At 39.7% G+C, this 16,495-nt stretch overlaps 1 protein-coding gene across 3 annotated transcripts in view; it reads left to right on the forward strand.

The window, feature by feature from the left end:
* HEPHL1 (hephaestin like 1) overlaps positions 1–16,495 on the forward strand; it is a 115,980-nt gene that overhangs the window by 70,032 nt on the left and 29,453 nt on the right. For all 3 annotated transcript variants that reach the window (XM_050758901.1, XM_050758902.1, XM_050758903.1), the window contains 6 exons: positions 16–155; positions 298–429; positions 2,167–2,378; positions 9,333–9,483; positions 12,893–13,105; positions 15,675–15,888. In XM_050758901.1, coding sequence (XP_050614858.1) covers positions 16–155; positions 298–429; positions 2,167–2,378; positions 9,333–9,483; positions 12,893–13,105; positions 15,675–15,888 — 1,062 coding nt within the window. The remainder of the gene's footprint in view (positions 1–15; positions 156–297; positions 430–2,166; positions 2,379–9,332; positions 9,484–12,892; positions 13,106–15,674; positions 15,889–16,495) is intronic.

Here is a 16,495-nt window from a genome sequence, read left to right on the forward strand (position 1 = left end):
CCTATGTCTTTTCAGTGACTCTGATCTCTACTTCACACAAGGGGACAACAGAATAGGAGGAAAATACTGGAAGGTTCGGTATACTGAGTATGTTGATGCAACTTTTACTAAAAGGAAGAGACTGTCTGCTGCAGAAGCCCATCTTGGAATTCTTGGTACAGTAAAACCATCCCCCATGCATTGAACCCAGGGAGATGTTTTAGCGGGGCATATACATCTGCACAGAGTGACTCTTCTGCTCTACTTCTTTCTGTCTCTTTTCATTCTCTTCTCTCTCTTCTTCTTGATATTTTTCAGGCCCAGTCATCAAGGCAGAGGTGGGTGATACCCTGTTAGTGACCTTTGCCAACAAAGCTGACAAGGTCTATAGCATTTTGCCCCATGGCGTGATCTATGACAAGGCATCTGATGCAGCCCCAAACCTAGATGGTAAGTCTCACTCTGACCTTAGGGAGGAAACAGGAAGGGTGAGCAAAGCACTTAGAAATAAACAGACCTGCTTCAAATCCTGGTGCCTTCCCTTCCCTGTCCTGAGGGCTTGGGCAATCACTTAAACTTTCTGAACCTGATTCTCTCCTGTCAAATGCAGATAACAATACTCACCTTACAGGGCTTTGGAAAAGGAGGGAGAGAATTTAGGACAAGGTCTGGCCCATGGCAGGTTCTTAGGAAATGTTCATTTCTTTCTTTTTTTTCTTAATAATATAGTAAATTGCAAAAGTGAGCTACTTTCACAATCACGTCTTTTTCTCTAAGATGGAGAGCTTTTCAGTTGCAGGTTGCATAGGATTTTGCAGGTAAAGGCTGAAGGGAAAACCTGATTTCTAATGGTTTGTTGACATCAACATCTTACACATGGTCTTTGCTCTGTATCAAATCAACAAATATGTTTATAAAAAACAGTAATATGTGCTTATCATCTGATATGGCCTCTCCCCATCACAGAGTACGTGGCACAGGTTCTCTAAATGTAAGAAAGGTAGCTGTTGCCCATTGGCTGTGGGAACTCTAATCCATTCATGATACTGCTCTTGGGAAACTTCTAGTTCCTTGGTACTCATCCCTGTCACTGCAGCAGACACCCTGGCTTCCTGGGATACTCTTAACACTCGAGTGTGATGCCAGTTGAGAATGGGTTTTGTGGTGATGGTGAGGGGACAGAGGAGAAAGGAATGGAAGAGAATTCCCTCTCCCTGGACCCATCCTCACCCTCTCTTGCTGTGGTAACAATTCCTGTACCTGTCCTCTCCTCCTTGGTCAAAATACTCAAAATGGCTGGGTGCAGTGGGTCACGCTTGTAAGCCCAGCAATTTGGAAGGCTGAGGCAAGAGGATCTCTTGAGCCTGGGAATTCAAGATTACAGTTGTAATCATGCCAGTGTACTCCAGCCTGGATGACAGAGCAAGACCCTGTCTCTTAAAAAAATAAAAGAAAAAAAATGCTCAGAATGACTGTGTGTTTGTGTGTGCAGAAAGAACACTAGAACAGACAAAATACTTGTGAACTCAGCAAACATATTGGGCACCTTTTTGCAGAGCACTGGATAAAATGCAGAGTGAGCCTCTGGCCTTGTCTAGTAGGAAAGATTCAATGTGTTTTTTGGCAGTATGGTGTAAGGGTTAAGTTCACAGTCTTTGGAATCAGACAAAAACTGAATTTGAATCCCAGATTTGCTATTTATCAGCTTTGTAACCTTGGGCATTCACTAAACTCCTCTATCTTGTAGTTATTTGCATGATTTCCGAGTTCAGTCTCCTATATTTCAAACTCTTTAAAGACAGGTTTCTTGCTGAATTCTTTTGGGTATCTTCTGCAAGACCAAGTATAATATATTCTACATAGAAAGCATTCCAGTGATATTTTATGAATTTTCACTTAATTGTTGAATGGGCCATTATCAGTCTTTTAATATTTGTTAAGGCTGGCATTTGAGTAAGAAACTGTATGGGATTTATTAAGAAGATAATCCTTTGATTTAAACTTTCATCTCATAAGCCAGTAGATTGTGGCAGTGGCCTCCTCTGGTAGGATACACAAGAGAAAACCACTCTCCTGGTACAAAATTCTTCATCATCAGAGGGAGACACCTGGGGCTGGAAGACCCAGTCTGACCAATATAATGTTCTTGCCTGTTGCTTTGAATAATTGTTTTGTTTATATCCTCAGGATTTGTGAAACCAGGGGCACATGTTAAACCAGGTGAAACCTTCACATACAAGTGGACAGTGCCTGAGAGCGTAAGCCCAACTGCTGGTGATCCTCCCTGTCTGACCTATCTTTACTTCTCAGCAGTTGATCCAATTAAGGACACCAGCTCTGGCCTGGTAGGGCCTTTGCTAGTCTGTAAAAAGGGCGTCCTCAATGCTGATGGGACACAGGTAGGCCATTGAGTGTCACCAGTTCTTCTCAGGGCTGTATGTGGGAGAGATCCGCAACAGAGCTAGAGATGAGACAGGAATAGTCAGTTACAAAAAGCGATTTATCTTTCTTCCTCTTGAAGTAGACTTCTACATAATGGAGATTTTATTTTATTATGTGGTGAAAATTTAACATCTAAATTTGTAGTTACAAATGCTCACTCGGGAACCTGGAATCTCTGCTTGTTGTGGTTAGGATTTGGCAGACCTCTTCTTCTGTATGCTGCTTTTATTACAGAATCTTTAGAGATCCACATGGAACACTAATGGGAATTATCTTCTTGAACAAGGTTTCTCAAACTTAGCCACCATCAGAAATACTTGGGGACCATTTAAACATCTATTATTCAGATACTACAGACTAATTAAATCAGAATCTCCAGATGATTCCAATGTGCAGCCAAGGTTGAGAAGGAACAAGAAAGCATTTAGATAACTTATTGCAAGTCCCAACTTAGAGATTTGAATGGATCAACTGATTAGTGTAGTGAAGCAGAGCCTTTCAAGCTATGTCTACATGATATTAAACATATTGATGAAAAGAGAAAAATACAGTCATTTAACCATCTATTTTATCCATCAGAAATAGCAAGGACATTTATTTAAATAGTATATTTTAGAAGTTTTGGCATTGTGTGACTCCACTTCTGGACTCAAAAGAATTTCCAGATTTAAAACACACAAAATATCTCGATCCTATTTGGATTTTCCTTTTTCTACATGAAGGAACAACCCCAGAAATGTCTATTGCATGTGTTATAAGACTGAATGTTTATGCTGTGCCTCAACAAGCACACAAGGCAAAGCAGAGTGATTATCCATATTTTAAAGCTGAAGAGGCTCAGAGACATTGAGTGGAATTCCAGGAAATACACCTAGTAAGTAGTGAAAGTTGGCAGTAAAACACAGGACCTTGAACATCCAACTTTGTCCTTTTTCCAATGCATCCTCTTGCTTCCTCACAGCTAAATACCTAAGCCAAGGAGATTAAGTGCCAGAAAATGTTTGAAAGGTAGTTCTGATTTTGCCCCTGCTGTATCCATTTAATAGTACCTTTGAGGTTTGCTGGAAGCACCTCATAGTCTGTGGGAGTTGTTGCCTAAGCCAAATACTATTCATGGTTAGTCCACTTACACAAAATTCATGAAAAAAAAAAAAAGTAACCTGAAACATCCTATACCCATAACTTGACTGAGAGAGAAAATCATTTGGCCAGATGGAAAGGTTTGTTCAATTCAAGAGTTATTACTTATGAAATACCTACTATGTGCCAGTCCCTCTATAAGCAAAATGGTCAGTCCTCTTCTAGGCATGTGGAGAGATGAAAATGGAAAGAAGTGTTTGCATCTCTTTGCAGTAAATTGTCATAAATTCTCGCAGTGGTGAAAGGTCAGGTGACAGAATGTCATTTACTAAGACCCCTGGTCCTCCACAATAACCATTCAGTCAAACTCCCTACTCCCACGCTGTTTCTTTCTTTGAATCCACCTCTCTATATATCTCACACTTTTAAAAAAAATCTGACTTATGAAAAAGTAGAAAAAATTTGCAAAGAATCCTCATATACCCTTCACCCAGATTCATTAACATTTGATCTCATTTGCTTTATTATCTCTGTTTTTATGGGATTTTTTTCTGAACCGTTTGAGAGTAGGTTGCAGACATAATGTCTTTCAGTGTGTGTTTCCTAAAAGCAAGGACTCTCTCTGACATAAACAAAGTAAAATTATCTGAGTCAGAAAATTGACCTTGACATTGTCAAATCTACATACATTTTAAAATGTTGCTGATTGTCTCATTGATGTTCTTTATAGCAAAAGAAAAACATGTTTTTCCTGGTCCTGGGTCTGATCTAGGATCAGGTATTGCATTGAGCTGTTTCCTCTTTCCCCCATGATTAATTTCTTTTTTTATTTTTAATTTTTGTGGGTACATAGAATGTGTATATATTTATGGAGTACATGAGATGTTTTGCTATAGGCATGCAATGCATAATAACCACATCATGGAGAATGGGGTATTCATCCCCTCAAGCATTTATCCTTTGTGTTACAAACAATCCATTTATATTCTTTTAGTTATTTTCAAATGTACAATTAAGGTGACTATAGTCATCCTCCCCGTGATTAATTTTATCACAGGGCACCAGGCATGATTTTTCTAAAGTGCAAATGAGATCAAGTCACTTTCCTGTTCTGCACCTCTAGTGGTTTCCTATCACACCCAGAATAAAAACCAACACTATTTAGACATGCCCCAGCCTCTTGTTCCCACAAGTGGGCACCACGCTTCCTCATGCACACTTATGCTCCATCCACATTCTGTTCCTCTCACAGGTCAAGCTTGCCTTTGACTTCGGGCCTCTATACTAGGCTCCTTATGCCTGGAATGTCTTCCCCTGACCTTTGTATGGCTAACTCTTCTTGTCACTCCTCAGAGAAGCCTTCTCTGATCACCAGGTTAAATCAATCTCTTTTATATCACCTGATTTTGCTATCACTTACCACCATAAGACAGTTTCCTTCTTTATTTATTTGCTTATGTGTATAGTATGCTTCCTCCTACAAGAAGATAAGTGCAATGGAGCAAGGACCTTGCCTATCTTATCTTCCTTTCCTAGAACAATGCACGGCACATTGTTGACATTCAACAACTATTTCTGCTTGAATAAATGAAATACAGGGTAAGTACTCTTATCCCCAAGGTTAAGAAGTTTAGTTAGCAGAAAATGCCATATTACACACATCTTAAACATTGTGTGGCCTGCAAACAAACACTGAAAATTCCGGTACGACCTCATTTGCAAAACTCATTTTCCTTATCCACATTTCAATACTCAGAGTTGTGTGATGGGTTATGGTTTAGACCTCTCACCTTTCTTCCCTGCTGCTGTGGGAGCCTACTATATGCTCACTTATATGCTTTTCACAAAATAGCTGTGTGCTGCAGACACCAGTCACTACTCAGATGTTCCATATATATATGGAGAAAGAGACACAGAGAGAGATATTTATTATGAGAAATTGGCTCATATGATTATGGAGACTTATAAGTCTCAGCACCTGCAGGCTGAGTCAACAAGCAGGAGACCCAGAAGAGCCAATGGGGTGACTCCAGTTAGAAAGCTGACAGGCTCGAGAACCAGGAAGAGCCAACATTTTAGTTTAAGCATGAAGGCAAAAAGAAGACAATGTCCTAGTTCAAGGGCAGTTGGGCAGGAGAAATTCTCTCTTACTTAGAGGAAGGTGAGCCTTTTGGTTCTTTCTATTCAGGCCTTCAACCAATTGGATGAGGTACACTCACGTCAGGAAGTACAATCAGTTTTATTCAGTCTACTGATTCAAGTGTTAATCTCATCCAAAAACATCCTTCCAGAAACACCCAGGATAATGTGTGAGCAAAAATCTGGGCACACTGTAGCCCAGTTAAGTTATACATATATTCACCATCATGCAGGGTTCTGCCACCTTCCTTCTAATGTTTTCTTGGGCTAATGTCCCACCCTCATTAAATCCAGTTACTCTCCAAATACCTGTTAAGCAATGAGGTTCTTCAATGCAACTCCTTTCAATTGTTCATTCTTGTACTGCGGACAATTGTAGTCACACCTAATAATAACAGCACTGAGTACTTAATATTTGTCAGTTGTTGTGTTGAGTGCTTTAGCTAAGTCATCTCATTTAATCTTCACAAAAAACGTGATGTGGGAACTACTATTGCCCTCATGTTGCAAGTGAGGGAATTAGGGCTTAGAGAGGATAAATTGCTTGCTCCAGGCTTCACAATGGGTGAACAGAAGAATAGCATTAGAACCTAGGTTTTTCTGTTCACATAGCCCATGATCTTTTAAAATACATTTTGATCTTTTATGTTCTTCAAATTTTTAACATTTTATTCCGAAAACTTTCAAGTCTTAATTGTTTTCTTCTGTAGCTTATGCTCTTATACCACTGCCTTCTAAAGCATCATGTAATTAAGGAAATAACTATATATAAGGGATAGTAGGAGCAAGGAGTACTCACATCGTTGATGAGGAGTTAGGAAAGCATCACAGAAGTGGGCAGCTAAGCAGAACCATGAGGTTGCTTAGTGGTTTGCAAGAGAAAAGAGTGGCAGACTATCAAAGCTGAGGGAATACGTGCACGAAGGGCAGAGGGATGCAGAACACAGCAAGTGCAGAGGGCAACAAGGAGCTTGGCCTTGCTTCAAAGTGCCAGGAGGAAAGAGTCAAGAGATGAGGCTGAACAGGTAGGCAGGAACAAGAATACCATGAGGTGAGACTGCATTGTCCAACATAAGGAGAGAGATGTGGTCAGATGACATTGTTGAGGGTCCCTCCAGAGCATGCAGCAGGATGAAGGTGGCTTGGGTGGGGAGCGTGTTAGAGATAAGAAGGCATTGAGGGATGGAAAGGATGGTCACCTCCATTCTTCACAGAACTAGAAACAACAACTTTAAAATTCATATGGAACCAAAAAAGAGCCCATATAACCAAGGCAATCCTAAGCAAAAGGAACAAAGCTGGAAGCATCACAGTACCCGATTTCAAACTATACAACAAGGTTACAGTAACCAAAACAGCATTGTACTGATACAAAGTCAGACACATAGAGCAATTGGACAAAATAGAGAACTCAGAAATAATACAGCACATCGACAACCATCTGATCTTTGACAAACCTGACAAAAACAAAAAAATGGGGAAAGGATTCCCTATTGAATAAGTGGTGCTGGGAGAACTGAGTAGCCATATGCAGAAAATTGAAACTGGACCCCTTCCTTACACCTTATACAAAAATTAACTCAAGATGGATTAAAGACTTAAATGTAAAACCCAATACTATAAAAACCCTAGAAGAAAATCTAGGCAATACCATTCAGGACATAGGCATAGGCAAAGATTTCATGATGAAAAGGTCAAAAGCAATTGCAACAAAAGCAAAGCATGACAAATGGGTTCTAATTAAACTAAAGAGCTTCTGCACAGCAAAAGAAACGATCATCAGAGTGAACAGACAACCTATAGAATGGGAGAACATTTTTGCAATCTATCCATCTGATGAAGGTCTAACATCCAGAATCTACAAGGAACTTAAACAAATTTAAAGGAAAAAAAAAAAAAAAACCATTAAAAAGTGGGCAAAAGACATGACCAGATACTTCTCAAAAGAAGACATCTATGCGGCCAATAAAACTATGAAAAGAAGCTCAATGTAACTGATCATTAGAGAAATGTAAATCAAAACCACGATGAGATACCATCTCATGCCATTCAGAATGGCAATTATTAAAAAGTCAAGAAATGGCAGATGCTGGCAAGGCTGTGGAGAAACAGGAACACTTTTACACTGTTGGTGGAAATGTAAATTAGTTCAACCATTGTGGAAGACAGTGTGGTGATTCCTCAAAGACCTACAACCAGAAACACCATTTGACCCAGCAGTCCCATTACTGGAGATATACCCAAAGGAATATAAATCATTCTGTTACAAAGATACATGCACGCATATGTTCACTGCAGCACTATTCACAATAGCAATGACATGGAATCAACTGAAAAGCCCATGTCTTTTGATAGACTGGATAAAAAATTGTGGTACAGGTATACCATGGAATACTATGCAGCCATAAAAAGAAATGAGATCTTGTCCCTTGCAGGGACATGGATAGCGCCTGAAGCCATTATCCTTGGCAAATTTATGCAGGAACAGAAAACCAAACAATGCATGTTCTCACTTATAAGTGGGAGCTGAACAATGAGAACACATGGACCTAGGGCGGGGAACAACACACACTGGGGCTTGTGGGGGTAGGGTTGGAGGGAGGGAGAGCATCAAGATAAATAGCTAATGCATGCTGTGCTTAATACCTAGGCGATAGGTTGATAGGTGCAGCAAACCACCATGGCACATGTTTACCTATGTAACAAATCTGCACGGACTGCACCTGTATCCCAAAATTTTAAATTAAATTAAAAAGAAAAGAAAACCTAGTCATCTCTCTTGGTGAGCTCTAAAGGAAAGCATACTGCAGCAATCTGTGATGCTGTGTGGTCAGATAGGCTCAAATAGACTGTTTAGGAATACACACAGTGGGAAGTCATATCCACTGTCCCCTCACTGCCCACTCAAGTTAACATAATTTAGCTAAGTCTCATCAGTTACATGAATTCATTATTTCACTCACAAATGTATACTGAGTGCCTGCTTTTCCAGGCATTTTTCTTGGTGATGCAGGTACAGAGAGGAATCTGAGGTGTTCCTACCCTCAGGAAACTCATTGCAGTAGGAAAAAGTTAAAAAAAAAAAGACTTCATAAATACAGTTTCAGGTGAAGATAAGTGCTATGAAGAATAAAATAGGGTAAAGTGAGTGAGTTTCTGGGCAAAAGATGATGATTAGTTTAGAAGGGTGGTTAGGGAAGACCACTCTGAGAAAGTGACATGCAGAAAAGTGAATTGAGGAAGGGACAACACATGGAAAGACCCTGAGGCAGGAATGAGGTTGGTGTGTTCATGGAAGGGCAAAAGGCCAGGGTGCCTGGAGCAAGCTAGGAGGTGAGTACAGGGAGATGCAGTCAGAGAGAGAGGCTGGGCCAGGGCTTGGAGGTCAGGGTAAGGAGAAAAAGTCAGTGAGGACCAGCCTGGCAACAAAGGCCAAAAGAGTAGAAAGTCTTCTGAGCAGGGGCCGATTTCCTTGGAGGATGGATGTAACCAGAAAGACACATTTTCTGGATGGGGAATAAATTCATCAGAGCAACATTTAGTATCCTGATTTTAAAATGACCTGGGAACTCTATAGCTGATGTTGATCTACCCTAACTTATTAATACTTTGTGTGAATTTTGAAAGGAAAGCAATTCTGTGAATTCCTCCAAGCTGCACTTTTTATGTATTCATTTCTTTCTTCTCTGTAGAAAGGAATAGACAAGGAGTTTTACCTACTGTTCACAGTCTTTGATGAGAATCTGAGCAGATATTTTGATGAAAACATTCAGAAGTTTATCTGGCATCCCTTCAGCATTGACAAAGAAGATAAAGAATTTGTGAAATCCAACCGAATGCATGGTATGACAAATGACTTTCCCTCCTGTAAATGAAAGGCTGACTTGCATTCGAAGTGAAAATGATTGGTGTGTTTTAATTATCTTAATTTTGGTTTCTTGGGTATTGTTCTTGGTCACGAGTAAGTTATTTCATGCCTTCAGCTTCAGATGGTATAGTGAAACCTCCCTATCTCTCAGAGATGTGAAATTTAATACTTCTAGAACACTTTATCAGCCTTAGATGAAGGAACACAAAATTTAAACTAGCGGCCCTGCGGGTGGCTAACGCCTGTAATCCCAGCACTTTGGGAGGCCAAGGTGGGCAGATCATGAGGTCCGGGGACTTAGCCTGGCCAATATGGTGAAACGTCATCTGTACTAAAAATACAAAAATTAGCTGGGCGTGGTGGCACGCACCTGTAGTCCCAGCTACTCAAGAGACTGAGGAAGGAGAACCGCTTGAACCCGGAGGCAGAGGTTGCAGTGAGCCAAGATCGTGCCACTGCACCCAGTCTGGGTGACAGAGTGAGACTCTGTCTCAAAAATAAATAAATAAATAAATAAATAAAATGAAATTTAAACTAGCCAAGTTCACAGTACATCATAAATGTAGAAAATTACTGACAAACTACTCTCCCTTGGGTTCACAATAACATCAAGTTGGAAAACCAAAGTGATAATAGGAGATAATCATTACATAGCAAAGTGTCTATAATTAAGTAGTATGAATGACTTAATTAAGTAGTATGAGTGACTGGTGAGTGTTAATTTGTGAAATACTATCTGTTCCTATCCCTTATCTTCATTTGAGAGGAATTACTTAATTCTCCCTCTGTCTCTTTTTATCAAGTGTTACAATAGCAAACCACCTGCTAATTGCTCGTGAGTAACACAGGATGCTCATTACTCTTAGGCATATTACCTAAGGTAGCAGAGTAATGAGAGTCCAAACTCAATACCTTGCAAGAGTGTGCAGTCAATAAAAGTGCCTGAAGCAAGTAACCTAAGACAACAGGTGCTAACCTGCTTGTTTTAGGACTCAGCATAAAATCCATTTATTGCCTTTTAAAGCATTATGGAAGAATAACAAAATAGCCCTTAACCTCCTTTCCTTGCATGGAAGTAAAAAATAGTCCAAGGTTACAAGTGCCCCACGGCAACCAGGTCACAGACCCTATGGTCCCAGATGCTCATTTCCAACAGAGTTCCCTCTTGTGCCAATGGAAAGCATGGAGTAGTGCATTTTCAGTGTCATCTTCTACAAAAGGTTTTGCTGTAACTGAACAGGAATATTGTTTCCAAACTTCTTAGTAGACAATAAAAAGGGGAAATTAAGGTAGAAATAAGGAAATATAGCAGTTTCTTGGTGGAGAGGCTAAATTGGAAAAGAAATTTATCATAAGAGAGGTCTTCATCTAAAAAAATAGTAAACAACTGAATGAACTACGTCAAATCCAGCCCCACCCTATTTTGGCAATGTGAAACTACTTTCATATTTAGAAATACAGTATGTAGTCCAGGCACAGTGGCTCATGCCTGTAATCCCAGCACGTTGGGAGGTCAAGGTGGGAGGATCACTTGCATCCAGGAGTTCAAGACCAGCCTGGGCAACATAGTGAGACCCTATCTCTACAGAAAATACAAAATTAACCAGGTATGGTGGTGTGCACCTGTAGTCCCAGCTGCTACTCAGGAGGCTGAGGTAGGAGGTAGGAGGATCTCTTGAGCCTGGGAGGTTGAGGCTGAAGTAAGTATAATGGCTCCACTGCACTCCAGCTTGGGCAACAGGGTAAGACTCTCTCTCTCTTTCAAAAAATAAATAAAATAAATAAATAAATACAGGATATATCATTGTTAAAACAAAGTTCAAGGAAAATAATGCATCTTAATTCAAATGTCACATTGATTATAAATTAAGTTCTAGCTTCAGTCCTGCTTGCAGGGAGTGGAAGGAAGACAGCAACAAAGCCAAAAAGAAAGGGCCTGACATGGTACACAATACTTTGTGTTGTGTTTATTATATAGCCTGTATTCAAAACATGTTTGTTGAAAGAAAGAATGGATGAGTGAATGTTGTAGAAAAAGAGGCTTTAAACAAGCATTCCAAGGCAAGAGAAGATTCTCTACCAACCAGTCAAGGACTGAATTTATTAGCACCTTGATTTATACTCAGATCTCATTAACATTTGAAGGACAAGATTTAGATCATTTATTTGCAAAGACATTATCAAAGTTTTTTTTTTTTTCAGAAAATGTGGTGTTCTTCTCAGAAGTGCCAGAATTTCTTGGAATTTCTACTAATAATCCCAGATCTGAGTACAATTACCAAGCACCACTGGTTCTGCAGGCACAGAAATATTAGGATAGTACAAAAGTAATTGCGGTTTTTGCAATTACTTTCAATGGCAAAAACTGCAATCACTTTTGCACCAACCTAATAAAAACTAATTTTATTTGATAATGGGATTATAACAGAAGGTCATTCATGTGCATGATAATAGTTCTGTCCTACTATAGGCTTAGTAGAGAGTAGGAGGCGGGTAGAAATATTTATTTCTCCAAGAGACATCAAGCATGAGACGCAATTATGTTCATTCACCAGTCAGACATTGCTGTTATATCATGGCATTCATCCCTATAGCGTGAGAATGTGGTTTCTAAATTCTTCTCAAGGCACTACTTCAGATAGCCACTATCAATGGATTGGGGTTGATGTCAAAGATAAAAACAATTTTCCACTCTGGAAGCACAGAGGATCTTCATATCTAACTAATCATTATTTATTAATAAAGTCCCTCCAGTAATTGGGTTGGGGTAAAAAAGTACAAGTTATCATAAAGCAAATTTATTTACTCAAAGGCTAACCTCATATAAGCTTAAGTACCCCCTAAAAAAAGCCCTGTCCACTGAACACACATGCACACATACTGTCAATTGATTAAAAAATCTTTCAAATAATGCTGAATCCATGTAATCAGTAAAAGCATGTCTGATAACTTCTAGAATCAAATGCAAAGCCCACTGGCAAATGAGGGTCTTGTAGAATTCAATGAATTAATGACTGAGGAAGAGACATTTAACAAGGGAGATCATAGGAAAATAACCTCAAAAGAAAAAGGTTTTCATATCAAGAGCCTTAGAGAAGAGTATGGGGAAATTATTTCGTAAACAATCTGATTTATCCCTTAGTCATTCTTTGAACTAGTGTTCTTGCATATGTGTTGTTAAAGACAACATTTTAATAATTTCCGTATATTTTCATTATTCATTGTTAATTTTGGTCTCCATTTTAAATGGATTCACCATGTGGCTTTTCCCTGGTACTGTTTATTCTCTGAAAACAAGGATCTTTTGTAAACAGTTGACATATTTGAAGCTCCCCTGCCCGATACACACTGATAATTTTTCACTATCTTTCTTCTTCCATTTAGCTGTTAATGGCTACATGTACGGCAACCAGCCAGGCCTAAACATGTGTAAAAAGGATAGAGTTTCCTGGCATCTGATTGGATTGGGCACTGACACCGACATGCATGGAATTGTTTTTCAAGGGAACACCATCCACCTACGAGGGACTCACCGAGACTCCCTGGCCCTGTTTCCCCACATGGCCACAACAGCATTCATGCAGCCAGACCATGCAGGTAAACTTGCTGGGTCCATCTCAGGTGACCAGATTTCTACCTTCAGGCTCATCCACTTACAGTCCTCCCGCAGAAGAAATTGACAGACTTTGTGCACTTCAAGTGGTGTAGAAATAGATATAGTCTCGATTAGAATCAGAGAATCCTGAATTATTAGTCCAAACACATAGTACAAGGGACAGAGGGGAAATATCTAAAATAGCATCCACAAAACAGAAGTAGAAGCCCTCTAAAGTCTTTGGTGCATAAATCCTAGCAGAATGTTTTTGATTCACAGTCCATAAAAATTCAGCCCTGATAAAGTGGACATGTTTTGCTCTCATTGAGCATGAACATAATTTCAGTTGCTTCTCTGAAGCATCTACCAGTTATGGACATCCCAGTGGATGCTTCCAGATTATAGATGTAGGCATAATTGCAGCCTGGTCTCTCTTCCATAGGTACTGATAACTGCCTTTTGATTGGGGGGCTTCTCTGTTTTCATTCCGTTGGGCACCCTTGGTTTCCCCACAGGGCAATCTGCATTGGATCTGGAATTTATGGAGACCCCTGTATAATGCCAGTACCTGGAACTTCTTCTCTTAGAGATTCCAAGTTGATAAGATAATTGGGGCATTTTCATAAAAGATCTAGAGCAACACATGGTAGCATATGCTAATCACTGCATGAAAAGTGAGGAGAACAAGCCCTACGGACATTGAACATGTTTTTCTAATCCCAGTTTTTCATCAGTCTTAGCAAGAAACCAATATGCTACCTAAGATGAGTACTTGCTGTTTACTAATGGATGTTCTACTTCTTTGCTTTCCACTGGAACTGCAGTTTAGATGTCTCCATGTCATCAGTTAAGAACTTAAGGCTTGGGCTTCAAAATCTTTGCCTAAGGACTGCCTGAGACTAGGAGCTCCATAGTCTTTTCTATGTGAATTTTTCCTAGTGTCCAATCTCTGTACATTAGTATAGTTGATCAGTTATGAATTACTCAAATCAAGGGATGCCTTGGACACAACTTTTTTTTTAATACACTCTTCAAAACCAAAGAGAGGAGGGGATTGTGAAATAGCCAAATTATTTTAATCCATAGAAATAGGCACTCAAAGTTAGAGCCGCCCAGAATAATTTTAGAGATGGAGCTACTTATTCTAGTGCTTTGATTATTACTCCATATGTCCTATAGGTTTCTAAAGAGCTTCACAACATTTTCCAGTTTATGTTTGGTGATAAGCATAAATCTGTGACTGCTTAAAAGCTTAGCCATTTCACCAAATTCCTGTCCCTTACCTATAAGTCAAGAAAGAGGGTGCTCAAAACTGGGTAGAGTAGACTATAGGCTGCAACTCAAACATTTCCATGTTCTTCTATTTTTATTATCATTATTATTAATTTTCTTTTCTTCTTCATGCTACCTTGTCTAAGATCTTCTTTGTTCTTAGAGGAGACAATTCCTCAACTATTGAAGTGCCATGATCAACACATAAACAATAGACTGCCTGGAAAAAAACAAATGCAGAGACAGTCTTTCCAAGTCTGTCTTCAAAGGTGTCTTTTCTGTGGTTTTGTATAAAGACCCTTCCTCCTGTGTCCTCATCAGTGCCTGGGTGTGTGTGGGTACCCACTTAATCAACCCATTGAGTTTTCGCTCATCTAAAAGGAGTAACTTGGCGATGGTTAGACAACAGACTGACATGTATAGCCAGATAGAAGATACCTCTGTACATTGTAGAAGGTTAAAGAAAGGCACACTCCTCCCTCACCTCTAAAAACAGAGGCTACTAGAGAAAGGGAAGGAAGAGTTATTGATCCGATATTTTCATTGAGAGTTAATATCTTCAATAATTTTATTTGTCTTATGTGATTTTATGGTGAGTTCAGTTAAGAGATATCTATCTGATGCCAATGCATCTAGAAAATTCAATCTAAAAATTACATAATTGTTGGCAGATATGATCGTTGGTGTTATATAGAAAAATTCAGTTGATTGATTTTCTGTTTTCTGTTTCCTTTTCATTTAGCATTATATAGACCTACCACTGGAAATGAGAAACTTCTTTGCTCAAGGGCTTAATGAAGTGATACACTTGGCTTTAATGATAATAATACCTTACATATTTATTGCACTTTAGAATTTATGAAATCCTTTAGGGCAAAATACTCATCAGAAATGTGGCTTAATCTGAACCTTGTCTAGGATAATCATCTTACCGGTAATTAGTTGTTTTTAAACTGGGCTGGGTTAAGATAGTCATTGGTGGTTTTCCAGGAGAGACTGTCTTCTAATAGGTGTCTATTATAGGGGAGACCCAGAGAAGTCATTTCTTGGTAGCAATATTGTAAGTTTCTTTTTTTATTACAAATGAATTTTGGACAGGATCTTTCTCCCCACAGAAGTAAATACATTCAAAGTAATTTATTCCCCTTGGGGTCTGATTTTAAACTACTGGGTGACTGGTATTTTAAAAATCCACCTAACTGGTTATTTTGGAATAAAATATGCAGGTTTGCTAAAAACAGACCATCACCAACAAAAATACCGAGCACCACACTCAATGCCGAGCCATTTCTCTTGCAGGTATTTTTAAGGTGTTTTGTGCCACCATGCACCACCTCCCGAGAGGCATGGGTCAGATCTATGAGGTCAACAGCTGTGACAACAGGGACCCTTCTGAGCAGCCACACGGGATGATAAGAACTTTTTACATCGCCGCTGAAGAGGTAGAATGGGATTATGCCCCTAACAAAAACTGGGAGTTCGAAAAGCAGCACTTGGACGCAAGAGGGGAAAGGTACCACAGGCGCCGCCGCCAGGGCTCTTCAGTGGGATCGCGCATGCTCCGTAGGACTTTAGCAAGTGTGGCTCCCTACAAATTCCCAGGTTTTGTCTGCGCTGGTCACTACCACATGTAACTGGGACTCCTGAAAAATGAAAGTAGAAGAAAAGTTCTCTTCCCTTGGAAATCATACAGTCTAGGGTGGAAGTATACATGCATTTATTAAATACCTACTATATGCTAGGCATTGTGCAATGTGCTGGTAAAACAGTGTAGAGGATAGACAAGGTCGTTTCCTACGCAGAATTCCTGGTCCACGGTAAGACTTTAGAACAAGTATATGGAGTGAGGCAGTCACTATGAGAGGGGAAGGGTAGAGTGCAGCAGGAGATATGGCAGAAGTACACAGCCCTGTCTTGAGGAAAGGTAGGGAGAAGGTCAGTAGTCAGGAGGTGCTTCTGGGAGGAAGTAGTCTTTGAGTTGGGACATGAAGAGTAGTTCACTTGAGGAGGAAGGAAGCATGTTCGTGGCAGAGGGAACAACCTGTGTAAAGGCCTGGAGGTGAGGGAGAGCACATCATGTTCAAGAGAGTGAATGTTTAGAATGACCAGAGCACAGAGCG

The sequence above is a fragment of the Macaca thibetana genome, chromosome 14, assembly GCF_024542745.1.
Source record: "Macaca thibetana thibetana isolate TM-01 chromosome 14, ASM2454274v1, whole genome shotgun sequence".
Lineage (NCBI taxonomy): Eukaryota > Metazoa > Chordata > Mammalia > Primates > Cercopithecidae > Macaca > Macaca thibetana.